Source organism: Akebia trifoliata, chromosome 1, assembly GCF_017979445.1.
Source record: "Akebia trifoliata isolate Shusen 1 chromosome 1, ASM1797944v1, whole genome shotgun sequence".
NCBI lineage: Eukaryota > Viridiplantae > Streptophyta > Magnoliopsida > Ranunculales > Lardizabalaceae > Akebia > Akebia trifoliata.
This window is the reverse complement of record NC_141375.1, coordinates 6,129,019-6,146,476: the sequence shown is the minus strand read 5'-3', so window position 1 is coordinate 6,146,476 and position 17,458 is coordinate 6,129,019. Positions and strand designations below refer to the sequence as shown.

At 35.9% G+C, this 17,458-nt stretch overlaps 1 protein-coding gene across 2 annotated transcripts; it reads left to right on the top strand.

Annotated features, from left to right (window-relative positions):
* The first annotated feature begins 306 nt into the window (after positions 1 to 306).
* LOC147410553 (uncharacterized) lies at positions 307 to 16,354 on the top strand. Of its 2 annotated transcripts, none has more exons than XM_086436687.1 (6): positions 307 to 763; positions 1,438 to 1,559; positions 2,165 to 2,254; positions 5,802 to 5,854; positions 6,062 to 6,164; positions 12,033 to 16,024. In XM_086436687.1, exons 1-6 carry the CDS (start codon positions 526 to 528, stop codon positions 12,177 to 12,179), a joined length of 753 nt encoding a protein of 250 aa, XP_086292813.1. In that variant the 5' UTR covers positions 307 to 525; the 3' UTR covers positions 12,180 to 16,024. The 2 variants fall into 2 exon arrangements, with proteins under 2 accessions (XP_086292813.1, XP_086292820.1); XM_086436694.1 differs by lacking the exon at positions 12,033 to 16,024 and adding an exon at positions 16,048 to 16,354 and having other exon boundaries at positions 316 to 763.
* The last annotated feature ends 1,104 nt before the right edge of the window (positions 16,355 to 17,458 follow it).

The following is a 17,458-nucleotide window of genomic DNA, read 5'->3' as shown; positions in this document are numbered from 1 at the left end:
CAAAATGGACAAAATTTACAATGAAAATTAATAAATAAAAAGCTAAAAATATAACACCACTATTAAGAAATGAAACAATTTTTAGAAAAAGAGGATTTGAGCACATTATTCTTGTTAGAAAAGTAAAAATCATATTTAAGCATGACAAATGTATCAATAATGTACATTATTAATTTCCTCCCCTCTTTTCAATTTTATTATCTTTCTCCACTTTTTTTTATATATATTATAATATCTCTCTAATTTTATTTTCTTTTACTCTTTCAAACCTTATTATTTTTTTATAATCCCCCGCCCCCGCGAAAATCCCAAAGCGGATGCCCGCTCTATTTATAAATAGATGTTAACCGAGTTAATGGTTTATCTCGTTTGACACCAGATGTCTCGGGCGAGTCAACTCGGTGTACGTGGGAGAGAAGACAGACTTGAATCATTTGATCTGAATTCTGAAACGCCACACCATTAAAAAAAACAGAGAGTAGCCTTGCCAACTTCTCAACTGTACAAGTCCCTCTAATTGCAAAAATGGCTGTAGTTGGTTTGGTTTCTGTGAGTGTGAGAGCTTCATGGGACACACAACCCAGACCCATACCCGCACTAACTTCTAATCCCAACCCTTCATTGAAGAACAATAACCACAAGAAGATTCATCCCCAAACCCTTCAACCAACACAAACAACATCAACCCAGAAAGCTCCCCTCAAGAAGGACGCCATCAATACTTCAGACCTTCTGAAACTGAAACCCATTACCCCAAAACAAGGTACTTATTACCCACTACTCTTTTTCAATAATTTCTACATTTTTTTTTTTTTTAAATCATGGGTTTGTCCTAAAATAGGTAATCTAGACTTTTTTTAAGTAATTTGGTTGTTTGAGCGTTTCTTGAAGCCATATAATTGAGTTTGTGTTACTAATGCTGTTGTTTTGGTCTTTTTTTTTTTTTACTTTACTATAAATAGGAAAATTTGATGAGTTATGCTTGGTTTACAAGATATGGTTCTTGTTTCTTTATTATGGGTTTGTGCAAAAATAGCTATTCTAGACGTTGTTGAAACATGGGTATTTCTTGAAGGCATATATCATTGAATTTGTGTTTCTAATGCTATTATTTTGGTCTCATAATAAAATAGCGATTCTAGACTCTTTTGAAACATTTTTGTTTGCTTTGGAATTTCATGAAGACAAATAATTGAGTTTGTGGTTCTAATGCTGTTGTTTTGGTCTTCTTACGTTACTTATAAATTGGAAAATTTGATGAGTAATGTTTGGTTTATGATATATAGTTCTGGATTCTTTATTATGGGTTTCTACTAAAATAGGGCTTCTATACTTTTTCAAAGCAATTTTGTTTGTTTAAGAATCTCTTGAAGACTTATAATAGAGATGCTGTTACTAATGTTGTTGTTTTGGTCCTTTTATATTACTTATAAACAGGAAAGTTAGATGAGTCATATTTGGGTTACGAGAGATGGTTGCCGGCTCCTCCAAAAGTGGAAAAGCCTCGCTCGATATATAATGCAGCATCATTAGCATATATTGGAGATTGCATATATGAGGTGAAGGCTGTCTTGTTGGTCATTGAATTATGTTTGATTCACAATGTTGATTTTGTAGATTTTACTGCTGTTCTAATGTTTTAAGAATGGAGGAGATGTGAATTTGGAAAAAAAGTTGGAGATAAAAAGAAAAAAGGAAAAAGAAAAAGAAAGTTTCATCTTCTGTATTGTTAAAGTTAGAAAAAACTGAAAATTTAGAATGTTCACAGAGAATTTGATGCCATTGCCTCTGTCCATATATAATTCGGTGTCATTACCATGTATTGGAGATTGTATATATGAGGTGAAGACTGTTTTGTTCGGTTTTAAATTATGTTTGAGTAATGATAATGTTGTTGAAGATTTTATCACTGTTCAAATATTTCAAGAATGGAGGAGATGTGAAGTTGGAAAAGGAAAAGGAGCGAGTGATTCTAATTTATAGAAGAGTTATATTGTTAAAATTAGAAAAAAAAATGAAAATTTAAAATGCTCGCATAGCATTTTGATGATGTTGTATAATTTCACCTTTCTCATTTTATTATTCCTAGTATGAAACTGAATTGATTCAGTTTGTTTTTTCTTTTTTTCATCCAACTTACTTGAGTTGTTTTTCAAATATGCAGTTGTATGCTCGCAGGCACTTTCTGTTTCCTCCTTTAAGCATTGATGAATACAATGACCGTGTGATGGCAGTAGTACGTTGTGAAGCACAGGTATGTACATGTATCCATATATTATTGCAGATGCTTGAGTTAATCAAAGATCAAGTGGCTTTATTCCGATAGAGTTCCTTATATTTTTATGTAAAGAGTTTTACTGGTTTTGAAGTATAATTATGACTTCTAGTACAATCATTCAGTAGTGGAAAATTACTATAAAATCTTCTGGTTCTTAATATGATGTCCCCTATTATTTACAAAAAAAGGATTCCTTGTGTTCTTATGACCTGTACAAGAAATTATTATTCACCACATTCTACTAAATCTCCTTTAGTTCTCCCAAGAATCGTTTTCCTCATGTTCTTATAACCTGTACAAGTTATTATTATTCACCTCATTCTACTAAATCTCCTCTAGTTCTCCCGAGAATCATATTTTTATAATAGTTTTAGGTGTGAAAGAGGTGTTTTTATCTTAGACCTGTGGTATTACCACACACAGACTTTACCACCTCACCGAGGTGGCACCTTCAATAAAAGAAAGGGTAGATTAGTCTTCAGTGAGTTCTCCTAAGGATAGTTAAAACTTTTTTGGCAATGCATCATTTGCCTTTTTTATATTTGCTCCCTTTTTCTATTGGGATGGGCTTCTTGGCATTAAAGAGGAAATTATGGAGCATTACTTCTTTTGCAATCTCTTGGGGGATTTGGAAGGAGAGGAACTTAGGATCTTTGAGGGAAGAGAAAATTCGGTGCAAGAAATTATCCTTCCAATTTTGGGTCCTATTTTTCTTTGGAGCAAAATCTTCCAGGAAGCAAAAGGGGTTTTCTTTGAAGATTTTGTAGGGAAGTGGGATTGGGTTTGTAATATTGTTGTGTAATTGGGCTTTCCTTTCATGTTCTTTGTTTTTTCTCTTGTACCTTTTCCCAGTGTGATTGCCTCGACCATGCCTTTTATCAATAAATACCTTTCATTTATTAAAAAAAATTATGCACCTTTCTAAGCAGGGACGGAGCTAGGAAGGGGCCCAGAGGGGGCAAAGTGCCCCCCCCCCCCCCCCCCTCAACATTTTTTTTCTTTATACTACCCTATGGATTTGTGTCATTATTTGAGATGCCCATGTGAGAAGCATTTTATGATTGTGTTGCCCACCTCTCCTCCCCACTTTCAATTTTTTGCCCCCCTCCCTCCCAAATATTTTGGGTGATCATTTAGACATCCTTATATGTATTGGTGAATATTTTACATATCCCATGTTTTCAAATAGATGAAATATCCTTGACCCTGCCCTCATTTTTTCATAACTGAGACACCCCTCTACGAATTTGGTAGATATTGGAGACACCCCCATGTTTTCAAACTAATGACATGTGCCCCTTTGACCTTGTTCTTCCTTTTATTGACTAAAAAAACCTAAATACCCTCATTTTCAACAAACCAAAAACCCTGAATTTGTTCTTCATAATACTGCTCATTTTCAAGTTTTTCAACCTCTATATTAAATAAATTTTAATCTATTTGGGTTGAAGACGAAGGTAATGAGGTCATTTGGCATTGGTCTATTAGAGAAGACTGAAGTCAATGCGGGCATGTATGTTCGATAAATATTTGAAATATTCTGTTTTGTTAACAATGCTGCATTGACTTCAGTCTTCTCTCATAGAGTAACAATAAATGACCAAAATACCATTATTCTTCAACCTTAACAGAAAAAAAAAAAAAAACTGAATTTTATCCCCAAAATCAATCATCTTCAAGCTCCTCAACCTTGTCATTAACTATATCCTCCCCCTGCCCCTAGAAGAAAATCCTGGCTCCACGCCTGTTTCTTAGCCTGAATGTGTCCATATTGACCATTTGATAAATGTTGTGAATTTAGAGAAGTTCTAGAAATATGATTTTTTTTTTTAAAATTGGTAAAAGCAACTCGTTCAAGACAAGAAAAATAATTTAGCTGAGAGGTTAGCTCCAAGGAGGTCGAGAAGATCTTCTAGGTGAGTAGGACGCTCCCAAAAGAGACCCACCGTCAACCCTTATACCTACAAGCGTAGGCTAGACACTCTGAAACCCATCTCACACCTACATCACAATATCAAGGAGTCCCGTCTAAATACAAAGTCCTTGATGAATGTCCTCGTAAATTCTTGTTACAATTTAGACCAATGAAACATGTAAACTTTTATATCGATAATTGTCTCATTAACATTCCTCTCCTATCTTCAAAGGCTATATTCCTCTCCATCTAAATAATCTTAACACACCACAAATGGTATAAGGTTTCAAAGGATTCTATCTTTAGACTCCAGTATTAAAATCATAAGAGGACCAACTATTGAAGAAAGAATAGTCCAATACATATTGGAAGCCAAGAAAAAAATGAGTTCAATTGATTGAAGAGGTAGTACAATCAAGCAATTAGATAGCGCAAAAGTGAACAGTGGTCTTTTCGTGAGCAATGGGATGGAACAAAGGTCACACAACAATTCAATAACTAGACTACTTACAAATAACAAATTTGTTTGAAAACTGAGACTTTGCAAGTTGGAAAAAAGAAAAAAAGATTATCAGATAGGGAAATGGTAGCTACTACCAGTATCAGACCATGTGAGATAATCAACAAAAATAACTGTAAGATTCACTAGTCATATGGTCAGTTGTAGCCCGTGTCAATGATTCAAGGCGAGGAAGAATAATGGAAAGAAGATGTAATAGATGCAGGGGTAGTAGGTAGTTCATCCTTTTCTCTGATTTGGCACTGAAACTGTTCATCTAAGAGTTGTATAGACCGAGTGATAGGATTAATAGCATTGTCAACAATGAGCTTGCGATGGCTTGGTGTGATTGCCCACCCCCCATATGTCGCAATAATAGTCATTCATATGACCAATTCTCTCTCTTATTGCACCGCATGGACTCATCTTCCAAAATATCGTTCAGTTAAAACTTTTGTCAAATATTTGAACATGTTATGCCTTAAAATTGTGTTAATATTTGAACATGTTATGCCTTAAAATTGTGTTAGAATGGTTATATGGTTAGTGATTTGATATACGGATATTTACTCATTTTTATAATTAGGTTAAGTTACTTTTGATGGATGGTTCAGATTAACTAAATGAAAATTTGCTTTTAAGTTTTTTGTTCCTTTCAGAACTTTTGTGTTGCTTTTTTAGTATCCAGTAGGTTACCTGGATTTCTCCCTAAGAAATCGAGGTTCCCCTGCTGTTCGAAGTTCTTTTTGCCTTACATTCTTCCAGCTGTGTAGTAGTGTATATTACCTTTTTTCTTGACGGTGTTACATCTAGTATTATAATCAGTTACATCTAGTATTGTAATTGTTATATTTCACTTGCAGTTGTAAGAAGTTACATACTTAGATGCTGTTTGAGAAAGCCTCACTCTCGTAGTGTAGCTCTTGTTATAATTCAAGCTTTTCAGAATTTTATTTTCATTGAGTCTGTTATTGTTCTGCTTATAGAGATTTATAATTTTAAATGTTTGGACAATATTATGTTCATGCTTGAAAAATATTAATATTTTGCTAAATTTGCAAGTATTGCATAAAATCTTGAAAGACTATCTTGCATTTCTTGTATTTCAGGATGCATTGCTCAAGAAAATTCTAAATGAAGATTATTTATCAGAAGAAGAAAGGTTAGTACTTACTGCAAGATTTTAGCCTTTACATATATTTCTTTCATGTGTAAGTTCCCTTGTTGAAGCCTTTGTGGAGGTTTTATTAGATATTGTTATTGAAAGTTTAACAAAATGATTTATAAATAACTGATACTTCCTCTAGGCTCTTGTGAAGTATGCTTGTGTTTCTATTGTATCTAATTGTTTGATAAGTTTCAAATGTAGGGATGTTCTTCGCTGGGGAAGAAATATCGATTCAGGGAGCACAAGGACAACAAGGCGTGCAGGTGCAGCGGTATACAATAGAGCATCATCACTTGAAGCACTGGTGAGTTTGCATTTATGTGTGGATGTTTTGAGAATATCATATTGACATGCCTAAAAACCTTGTTTTTTTTATTAAGTATAAATTTATTAATAAGAAGAGGGGATACAACTAAAACGAGGGCGGTCGAGCTGACTATCCCCAAAGATAGCAAGCACTAACTATTACACATCGAGTCCCATCTAAAAACAAACTCTTCAAAAAACACGCCTTCAAAGTCAGGCCACAATTACACCAAAAGAACAAGAGACTTAAGATGTTTTGAATGAGCTCCTGAGTTACTGTTTCCAAGCCTTTCAAGATCCTCTTGTATCTCTCTAGCCACAACTCCCAAGTAGTGGCAAAGGGAAGAAATCTCTAGAGGATTTTCTTTCTCCCTGTGAACATGGACAAATCCCAACTTTGGAACAGAGATAGAGTTGAGCTAGGAATTACCCAAAAGTCTTGAAGAAGCTAAAGAAATGAGACCACACAAAAGAGGAAATCTTGCAATGAAGTAAAATGTGATTCACAGATTCCCCACATGCGTTACAAAGGAAATAAAAGTTTGGAGTAACAAAGCCCCTTCGAATTAGAAAGTCAAGAGTGGGTAATTTATTAAGCATGACTAACCAAGCAAAAAAACGCACCTTGGAGGGGACCTTTGAACCCCAAATGAGTTTTGAAGGGAACTGATCAAGAGAAAAATTAGACTTGGGCAACCCGGAAGCAAAAGACTTAATAGTGAAAATATTGCTTTTGTTACGAGTCCACTCCCTTTTGGTGTCATTCGTGAAGGTACATTGAACCTAATTGAGATAAGTCGTCAAATCTACCAAATCCTGAAGTTCCCCATCATTGAAGTCCTTCCCGAATTCCAGATCCCACATTGGCTTGAGTCCCTCAAGGTTCAAGAAAACACAACACGGCATTTCTTTTTTGGAGGAGAGCTCATAAAGCCTTGAAAATTGATGGCAGAAGGCTGAGGCACCACACCACCAATCCTCCAAAAATCTCACCCTGTCACCTTTACCTACCCTGAACCTATTCTACTTTCTTACGTCCTCCTCAACCTTCAAGAGCCCTTTCCAAATACTAAAGCCATATAGTTATCTAACCTTCTCACTCTCCCAACCAAACCTCTTTTCCGGATACTTGGATTTTATGATCTTTCTTTATAGCGATGATGTTTTACACCAAACCTCCAAAATCACTTCCTTAGTAATGCCCGGTGGCACCACACCACCAGTCCTCCCAAAATCTTACTCTGTCACCTTTACCCACTCTGAACCTAATCTACTTCCCTAGTCATGTCTATATATATATAAAGTCATGAGCACATCTATTCTATTACGTGATAGACTACATTATCATTCATCCATATGTCAGCCGCCAAGTTCACCTAGTTCAATCCTCGTACATACGAGGATTAGGAATTAGGACACATTGTTCCATGGTTACATGATACTGATTAAGGGAGAAATTTAACCTTTTTTAGGGCTTTTGTAAACATGTGACCTAAGGGCACCCATTAAGATGCATAAAATACACCTTGGAAATAAGCGTTTGAGGGTATTTTTGTTAGGAATTTGTTTTTGAGGCATTTTGGTAAGAGAACTTATTTCCAAGGTGTATCTAATGCATCTTAACGTGTGCCTTAAAGACACATGTTAACAAAACCCTTTTTTTAGTTAAGTATATATTTATTCAAACATAATAAAGAACGAAGAAGATCGAGGGAAACCTACCTTATACAAAAGATGAAAAGAGAATAAAAACTACAAACAAGCAATCAAGAGAAATAACACGCAACCTCTCGCTTTCCTTGCACATGAACCAGAAATCCTAAAAAAAGATACCCTTGAAATCGTCGAAGGCTTCACCAAAAAAAGATGATTCCTACAATGGTAATAATGATGGCCTCATGAGTAGGATGCGCATTCCCCCCAGAAGCACAACTTTTATGTTCTTTCCAAATGTCCCAGTAAATGACAAATGGAATTAGTTCCCCTCAGAACCCTTTTTCTAGAAGTAAATTTCAAGGTATGCCAACTTTGGAAAGATATAGAATTAATCTTGGGAAAATATAGCAAATTGACAAAAGAGAAATGAAATGATACCAAATGTCTAAGGTCAAGGAATGATAGATCAAAAAGTGATTGATTGATTTTTTACGAGCTTTGCATAGAAAACGAAAATTAATTAAAATAACACCCCAAGTGATAATGTTATACATAGTCACAATCCCAAATAATTGAAGCTGGGAAGACAAATATTAGCACTTGAGCCAAGGATTGATAGAAGGATTTGACCAAACAAAAACACATCCCGACTCCATTACCAAATCGTACGATCTTCCTTCAGGAGAGAAAAGTACATTCTAGAAGTTCAACTAGTAAAGCTAGTTAGAGACCTTGTCTCTCAGTTATTGAAGTTCCTTTTGAATTTGAAGTCTTAAGAAATTTCATCCCCCAAACTAAAGAATGAAGTTCTGAATCAGAAAGTTCTTTGAAGAAATATCGTATTGACCTAAATGTTCTGAATTATAGTTTAAAGTATAGTAGTGTTTCAAAATGTATCAACTAACACGTTTCATTGTTTAAACATTCATAAAACATGCATGGAATCAACTTTTTGATGAATGTTTTGGTTTGTGCCAGATTGTTTCAGAATGTTTTGACAGAATCATTTCTATACGAATCAAATATAATGAAACTAGATAAAAAATCACAAAGAGAGGACAAACAACGAGGGGATCATTGCATGGTTTCCTCACCAATTTTGATGAATATTTGAGATACCCCTGTGATTGATGACGTATCCTTTGATCTCGGTCTTCTCGAAGAGACTAATAAAAGAGTGCCCTCATGTTCAACCTCTAGCCAAAACCCTTGATTTTCTTTCCCAAACACACATGTTATCTCTATGGTAAAGGTTTTTACCATCATCTTTAGCCTTGAGATTTTATCTCCTTCAACCTTCAAACCTTAGGGACAAAATAGAAATTTGGAAGAAAAATGATCGTTTTTTGGGAGAAAATGATGGATTTATAAATGCATATTGGTGTCAAAAAATGTAATGTATTTGACAAAAATAGTTGTAAGATTCATTTTATACCCTAAACATGTTTTCTTAGACAATATTTTTCACTAAAATGCTAATTTTTGTGGATGTCTCGTTCCGTTTCATGGTTGTTTCAGTTTTTTGTTGATCGAAACATTCCAAATTAAATTTTAAACCTTGCACTCAATATGAGTTATAGTCTCTCTCTCTCTCTCTACACACACACACACACACACACACACACACGCACACACACACACACACACACACACACACTAGAGTTCTCCCATGTCTACAACACGAGCATCCTATTTAGGACTAAGGGGGTAAATGTGGAGAAAAAATAAAGTTAGGGGGTATTATTTATTTTTTTAGGTTAAGGGGTAAAAGATGAAAAAATAATAAAGTGGGTTAAAGGAGTAAAAGAGCAAATATAGTAAAGTTAGAATGGTAGGAAATGCAATAAAGTGGGCCCTACAAAAATTGTTGTAGGATGTTTGGTGTGCCTTTTGCGATCAATTTGGGGGCCAAGGATTCCATCAAGAGTGACTTTCTTCATTTGGTGTGCCTCTTTGGGTAGAATTTTAACAATGAACCAATGCATGAGATGCGGAGTTGTGGGCCCCAACGTGTGTCCTCTTTGTTTACAGAGCAAGAAGACAATGTATTGATTCATTGTACTGTGGCATATCAGATTTGAAAGTATATTCTCCGATTATTTGGCGTGGAGGGGTGCATGCCTTGGTCAACTCTAAGCGTTTTCAAGACTTGGGGGGGGGGGGTGGGGAAATTCCTTTCGTGATGCCAAGAGACTCTTGTCGAGTGTCCTCCCTTTTGTGATATGTTGGGGACTATGGTTGGAGCACAATAATTGCATTTTTGAAGGAAGATGCAAGTTTGAAGACAATATTGTTATGTCAATTTTGGGCTTGCTAATTGTTTTTTGGTGTAAGGAGTTTAGGGGAGTCTTTTTCGAAGACATTGTTGTAAGATGGGACCAAATTTGTAGTATTGTGTTCGCTTGATCGAGTCTTTTTGTTGTTTCTTTTCATCCGTCATCTCGACCGTTATAATGAAATGATATTTTATCGATAAAAAAAATAAATTGTAGTTGGATGGGATGTTTATCTCCCACGAAAGTGGACCCTACAATTGTGTTTTATTATATGTATTGTACCCAAGTTTTCCTAGTTGTGTTTTGCTATATGTATAGGGTTGCCTCCAGTCACCTAGGGTTTTGTAGATCTCCATTGGATCATTCCTCACACCTGATTGGCTATTACAGCCTATGTCACGGTTGTAATAGCCTTCAAGGTGAGTCAAATCTTCTTTTTCTCATCAGGAATGTGGACATAGATCCCCATCTTATGTTATACATGGTTCGTTAGTATTTTTGAGTAATCTCCCGTGTGATCTTGATTTTCTATGAGTAGTTTATTTTTTTGAAGTCATGTTAGAAGTAACTTTAGGACAGTCTACCAATGGTGGTCTTGAATCCTCACAAGTCAGAAATGAAAATACAAACCTCCAGATCACCACAGTCTAACTCGATAACACACTACCTGGAGTGGGCTCAGTCTGTGAAACTAGCCATCCATGAAGGACGGAAAGTAGGTTATTTGAATGGGAAAGAGAAACAACCTAATGTCTCAGATCCTAAGTACGAACAATGGGATGTTGAGAATGCTTTGGTTATGTCTTAGTTGTTGCATTCAATACAACCTCATATTAGTAGAGGATACATTTTCTTGAAGACAACACAACAAATTTGGGAATCAGTGACTCAAACATATAAACATATTCTCAAAATCAAAATAGTATTTGAATCTATTAGTTGGAACAAAATATATCGCACCTCGAACAGGGGGAGAAGACATTGTCAAGCTATTTTTCTGAATTTGGCAGCATGTGGGAAGAACTCAATCACTATTTACCCTTCAACTGGGAAATCTCTAAAGATTGTGCACAGTTCAACAAACATATTGAGACACATCGTACATTTCAGTTTCTTGCCGGTCTGAATCTCAAGTTTGAGATAGTTAGAGTTTAGATTTTGAACAGAGATCCTCTACCTCCTTTAAACACTGTGTATTCTTATGTTCAAAGTGAGGAGAGTTGACGTTTGGCTATGGAACATCTGGATATTCCCATGAGTGATAGATCTGTCATGGTAGCTAGTAGATAGGGAGAAGGACAAGCTCCGAGAGTGAAGAAGTTTGATAAATCCACCTGGGTACCCAATAACAAAGAGAGGCCAAAGTGTGACCATTGTGAAAAATTTGGGCATATTCGAGCAAAGAGTTGGGACTTGATAGGTCGTCCTGATTCATTCTAGCCTAAGGGCAGATCTTCCTCAGCGCATCATGTTTCTAATGCTGACATACTAGATGATTCTTCGAGTTCTGAGCTGCTGCTTCCAACAGTACATGCACCAGTCTCCCATGAGGATATTATTCATTTGAGGGTTTTTTTTATGGTTCCACTCCGATCTCTTCCTTCGCACACACAGACACCCTTGCCACTATTCATCATGTTTTCTCATCTCAATCCAACTCCTGAATTCTTGATTTAGGAGTTTCAAATAACATGACAGGTATGTCTTCATTTGTTCATTTCTATAGCTCTTGTTCAAACAAGGAAAAAGTCCGTCTAGCTAATGGTTCCTTATCATTTATAGCCGGTAAAGGAACCATCGCGGTTCCTTAGAATTTTTCTTTGTCTAATGTTTTACATGTTCCTTATCTCACTACTAATCCTGTGTCTGTTAGTAATATTACAAAAAATCTAAATTGTTGTGTTACCTTTATTCTCTCTCATTGTGTCTTTTAGGATTTGACAACGAAGAGGGTGATTGGCAGTGATCGTGAAGTAGATGGCTTGTACCTTTTCAACATCCCAACGTCTCAACACATTTCACATGCTCATGCTTCTCAGAGTAGCAGTAGGGTAGTCAATAAATCTCGAATAATGGGGTGACATATTTGATTAGGTCATGTTTCTTTCAATATTTACATCGTTTGTTTCAATTTATGTTATTGTCAGAGTTACAATGTGAAGTTTGTCAATTGTTAATGCATTGTCGTTCTTCTTATCCAATAAACTTAAATAAAGAAGTTCGACTTTATTTTCTCTTTTGCATTTTGATGTTTGGGGATCATCCTCCGTTACTTCTTCGTTGGGTTTTTGCTATTTTGTTACTTTTGTGGATGACTATAGCAGATGTACGTTGGTGTACTTAATGAAAATAAAAGATGATGTCTATTCCATATTCCAAGATTTTCATGCGATGGTCCTAATTCAATTTGGAGTAAAGATCAAAATCCTTTGCTCCAATAAGGGTGGAGGGTATTCTTATAGAAGTTTGAAACAATTTTGTGCTACTCAAGGGATAGAACAAGCGTGTGTTTCCACACCCCAACAAAATGGTACCGCCAAATGAAAAAAATCTTCATTTGTTGGAATTAGGAAGAGCTTTGTTGATTGGGATGAACATTCCTAAGCATTTTTGGTCTAAAGTAGTTCTTGCTGCATGTTACATTATTAATCATACTCTCTTTAGTATCTTGAACTTCCAACTTCCAACTTCCTCTGGTGTTGGAGATCATCCTTTATTTTCTGTTGTTCCACGTGTCTTTGGATGTGTTTATTTTGCTTATATCTTCAATCTTGCTCGCATTAAACTTGATCCTAAGGCATTGAAGTGTGTGTTTCTTGGTTATTCTAACTCTTATAAGGGTTATAAATATTATAATCCACTTACCTGCCGACGATTTGTCACAATGGACATCACGTTCTTTGAAGACTAGTGTTACTTTCCTAACCCTGATCGACAATCTCTACAGGGGGAATGATTCCATCCATCACTAATCAGGAGTTCCTTTCAGAGTCATCTTTCCCAATTTCACTATCTTTATCGATTATTCTAGAATCTAATGTGGAAGTTGTACAACCAACTGAGTCGGTGCCTAATCGTTTTGGACGCTCTTACACCAGAAAGGAAAAACAAGTCATTGTTGATCTACTATGCCACACCACTAAGGAGCCAAATCCAACTTTTTCAGATTCTAATGTTCCCATTGCTCATCGAAAAGGCAAACGTACTTGTACTTTGCATTATATTTTTCAGTTTGTTTCTTATCATGATGTATCTCCATCCTATCACTCCTTTGTAGCTATTATGCCTTTTGTTTCCCTTCCATCCAATGTGAAAGAAGCTCTCTACAATCCCAAGTGAAAACAAACTATGGATGGGGAATTAAGAGCTTTAGCAAAGAATGATACCTGGGAGTTAGTGTCATTACCGCATGGAAAGAAATCTGTTGGTTGCAAGTGGGTGTTCACAGTGAAGTACAAGTTAGACGGATCAATTGACAGGTACAAGGTTAGGTTGGTTGCCAAGGGCTATGCCTAGACTTACGACATCAATATGGAGCATTCTTCGAATGATAAGAGACTGTGGAGTGGCACTAGGGATGGGATGTTTACGGTGAAATCTCTGTATGACAGTTTTGCGCCGAGGGATTCATTGTCTTTTCCTCACTCATTTATCTGGGGTGGTAAGATTCCTCCGAAGATTTCGGTGTTTTTGTGGTTGGCAGCTTTGGGGAGACTGGCGACTATGGACTAGTTAATAAAAAGAGGATTTATTTCTCCGAATCAGTGTTGTATGTGTAGAGTTCAAGAGGAAACAACGGATCACCTTCTTATACACTGTAGAGTGGCGCACCATATTTGGTCCCACTGCTTATCTCTGTTTGGTATAGTGGGTTGCTTCCCTCGATCAGTCAAGTCGACCTTGGAATCTTGGTTGATGTGGGGAGCTTCTTTCTCTTCTTCCTAACGGACCCTTTGGTTCTTGGTACCGTTTGCAATTTGTTGGGGAATTTGGAAAGATCGCAATCGCTGCATTTTTGAGGGGAAAGTGTCTACGTTGGATGGATTAGTTATGTCGATTATGGAATTCCTGTTCTCTTGGTGTAAACTCTATAAGGAGTTTAAGGGGGTCTTCTTTGAAGACTTCATTGTGAGATGGGATAGGGTTTGCTCTTTATCGTGAGCGTGTTTGGTTTCTCTTGCTTTTTTGTTGTTTTCTTTTCTTGTTGTCTCGCTTTGTTGTGGGTTGGTCTTCTCGACCCCCCTCGTTGTTTCTTTTCAATAAACTCATCTTTACTGATAAAAAAAAAAGACTTACGACATCAACTATCAAAAAACTTTGCCTCAATAGTCAAAATGAATTTTATTTGTGTCCTATCTTTGGCAACAAACTTATCTTGGGAGCTTTACCAACTAGATGTGAAGAATGCCTTCTTACATGGTAATTTATAGGAAGAAGTTTACATGGATACTCCTCCAGAAGTTTTCTTTTCCAATGTTGATAGGAAAGTATGTCGTCTAAAGAAGTCCTTATATGGTCTCAAACAATCCCTAAGAGCATGGTTTGAACGGTTCAACTCTGTTATGTAGGGTGTGGATTACTTCAAATTACAATTCTTATTGTGTATGTGAACGATATTGTCATAACAGGAAATTACCCTTCCGAGATCCAAACTTTGAAGTTGTCTTCTTGGAAATTGCTTTGAAATAAAAGACCTTAGACTTTTGAAATATTTTTTGAGTATTGAGGTAGCTTGTTTCAAGATAGGCATTTTTATCTCACAACGCAAGTATATGTTAGATCTGCTCCAGGAGGTTGGCAAACTTGGGGATAAATTAGTTGATATTCCAATTGAGCCAAATCACTGATTGAGTGACAGTGATGGTGAAGCCTTTGAAGATATCAGTCGTTATCAATGTTTGATTGGTAAACTCATCTACCTATCTCTTACGCGACCCGACATTACCTATGTCGTAAGCGTTGTTACCCAATTCATGCATGCCCCTCGTACGACACATTTGATGTTGCTCTACGCATCCTTCGATATTTAAAAGGATGTCTGGGGTAAGACTTACTATTCCGTTCACATGGTCACATGTGTGTGAAAGTATAGACAGATGCTGATTGGGTAGGGCCTATTATTGATCATCGTTCGACTTTTGGGTACTGCATTATGGTGGGTGGTAATTTGGTAACTTGGTGTAGTAAGAAACACTTTATAGTTGCTCACTCAAGTGCGGAAGTTGAGTTCCGAGCCATGGCTCTCGGCATATGTGAGTTACTCTAGTTACGACTTTTGCTTCGTGAGCTAGGTTGTTCACTTCCGATGCTTTTTCACTTGTATTGTGATAGCAAGGCGGCCATTAATATAGCTCATAATCCAGTTCAACATGATCGCACCAAGCATATTGAGGTTGACCGACATTTTATCCAGGAGAAAGTTACTTCCAGTGACATTTGCATCATTTGCTCCTACAACACAACAGTTAGTCGATGTCCTCACCAAAGCCTTGGGTTATACCAGTTTTGACAATCTTATGGGTAAGTTGGACATGTGTGATATCTTTGTGCTAGCTTGAGGGGTAGTGTTATCAATGATAGTTTTATTTATTTGTTTATTTTCTGTCATGTCCTTTTTCGTTTTTTCCTATTTATCATGTAATATATAAATAGGAATGAAGAAATAATAAACACACTTTTTCTTGAATTTCTTATCCTCTTCTTCTCTAAACCCTACATCAATTTCTACATACGTATGGGTAAGAAAAGAGGTTGATGTAATGATTCATGGTTTAATGTGTTATGAACCTCTTATATATTTCCTAGAAACTTTGGTTCGGTTTCTCTATCCAACTGATAATAAATGCTCATGAGAGTTTATTATCCCATGCTTGTTGAAGTTATTTAAGAACATATTATCAAAAAAAAAAAAACAAAATGGAAAATATCTAAGAACTCGACTTTTTGTAGGTTGGCTATCTTTACCTGACTAACATGAAACGCTTGGAAGAGCTCATGCTAAGGCTGGGGTTTTCAACTGGTGCTTCTACTCAATTGATACTTGAGGAGTCGCAAAGTAAGTTAAAATGAGAATTTTGTTGAGCCCATTTATGTTACAATGCCCTTTGTATCAAGCTTCTTGTATATTTGGTAAATTTTCCATTGTGTTTATCTACTTAAGCATTTAAAATCAAACCCCATTGTATTCTTTCATTTTTTTTTTTAAATGTTAACTATCAAATGATCACAAGCAAACATGTGTTCTTTATTGGCAGAATCAACATTTTTATGCCGCAAAAAATTCTGCATTTTCTAGTCAGTCTTTTGCCCTAGATCAGATGGTTAGGATGATTAGATTGAATATTTTTTGTGTTATAGGCTATGCGAATAATCTAACACTTGGATGCTTAGGTCTCATTAATCCAAAAGATCTATGTGAGGTAGTCATGGAAAGACACTTGGTTCATCTCTCACAAACCTTCTTCTATTGACATTTTGACCATCGTTTAAATTATTTTACAGTCTCGGAATGCCTTAGCTGAGATGTAAAGATTTTGGTCTAGAAAATTGGGAAGCATTGATCTTGAAACATTCTATACTTATGAGATATCTTAGATTTTCTCGATTGAGACAATGTCAAAATTTTCAGACTCGGATAATATTTCAAGAAATGATTTTAAAACCTTTATTTTTTAGAGTGGTAGTTCATATAAATGGTTTAACAATCTCTCTTATCTTTTTAAATAGTAATCTTGGTGCATTACTAGGGGTGCTTATTTTTTTTTGGGTCGGTCTAAAGAATTGAGAGTTGGAATATTTCGAATATTCGAATTATAAATCTATACGTATGTGGATGTGTCCAATACCAAAACCCAGAGATTGAAGAATGTCTCTGTTATAATGTTTGTATAAACAATCTTTGGGTTTATAAAATGGATGTGATTCCTCCCATCATTTATAAATATTTTATCTATCACATTACACGATCTTAAACATTTTTAAATATTCTCTTATTCTCTTTTCATCTGTGAATATGATATGGTGGTGGCAGATAAGGCAGGTTTTTTTTTTTTTTTTTATATATAATTATTGTAAATGGTTGGACATAGTGAAATGGAAGAACATAATTCATTTAGTCAAAACCAGATCTTTGGGATAAGGCCTTGTTGTTATTGTGGTGGTGTCTTCAATCTAGTGAGAGGGTCTTGAAAAAAATGAACTCAAATACCAAGTGATAATAAGGGGCGAATTATGCGGTTCGGAGAAGTCGGCCATCCAATCAGCCAACCGTGACAAAAATCAACCCTTGGATGGCCAATTAGTTTCACGTTTTTTTATACGTGAAGTGGACTTGAACCTGTGACCTCAAGGTTTTGTGGCA

What these genes read in the sequence shown, in the direction of transcription:
- LOC147410553 (XM_086436687.1), top strand. Translation starts at nt 526, where the DNA reads ATGGCTGTAGTTGGTTTGGTTTCTGTGAGTGTGAGAGCTTCATGGGAC. An exon ending in ACCCATTACCCCAAAACAAG is followed by an intron (nt 764 to 1,437) that starts GTACTTATTACC and finishes ACTTATAAACAG; the next exon opens with GAAAGTTAGATGAGTCATAT. An exon ending in TTGGAGATTGCATATATGAG is followed by an intron (nt 1,560 to 2,164) that starts GTGAAGGCTGTC and finishes TCAAATATGCAG; the next exon opens with TTGTATGCTCGCAGGCACTT.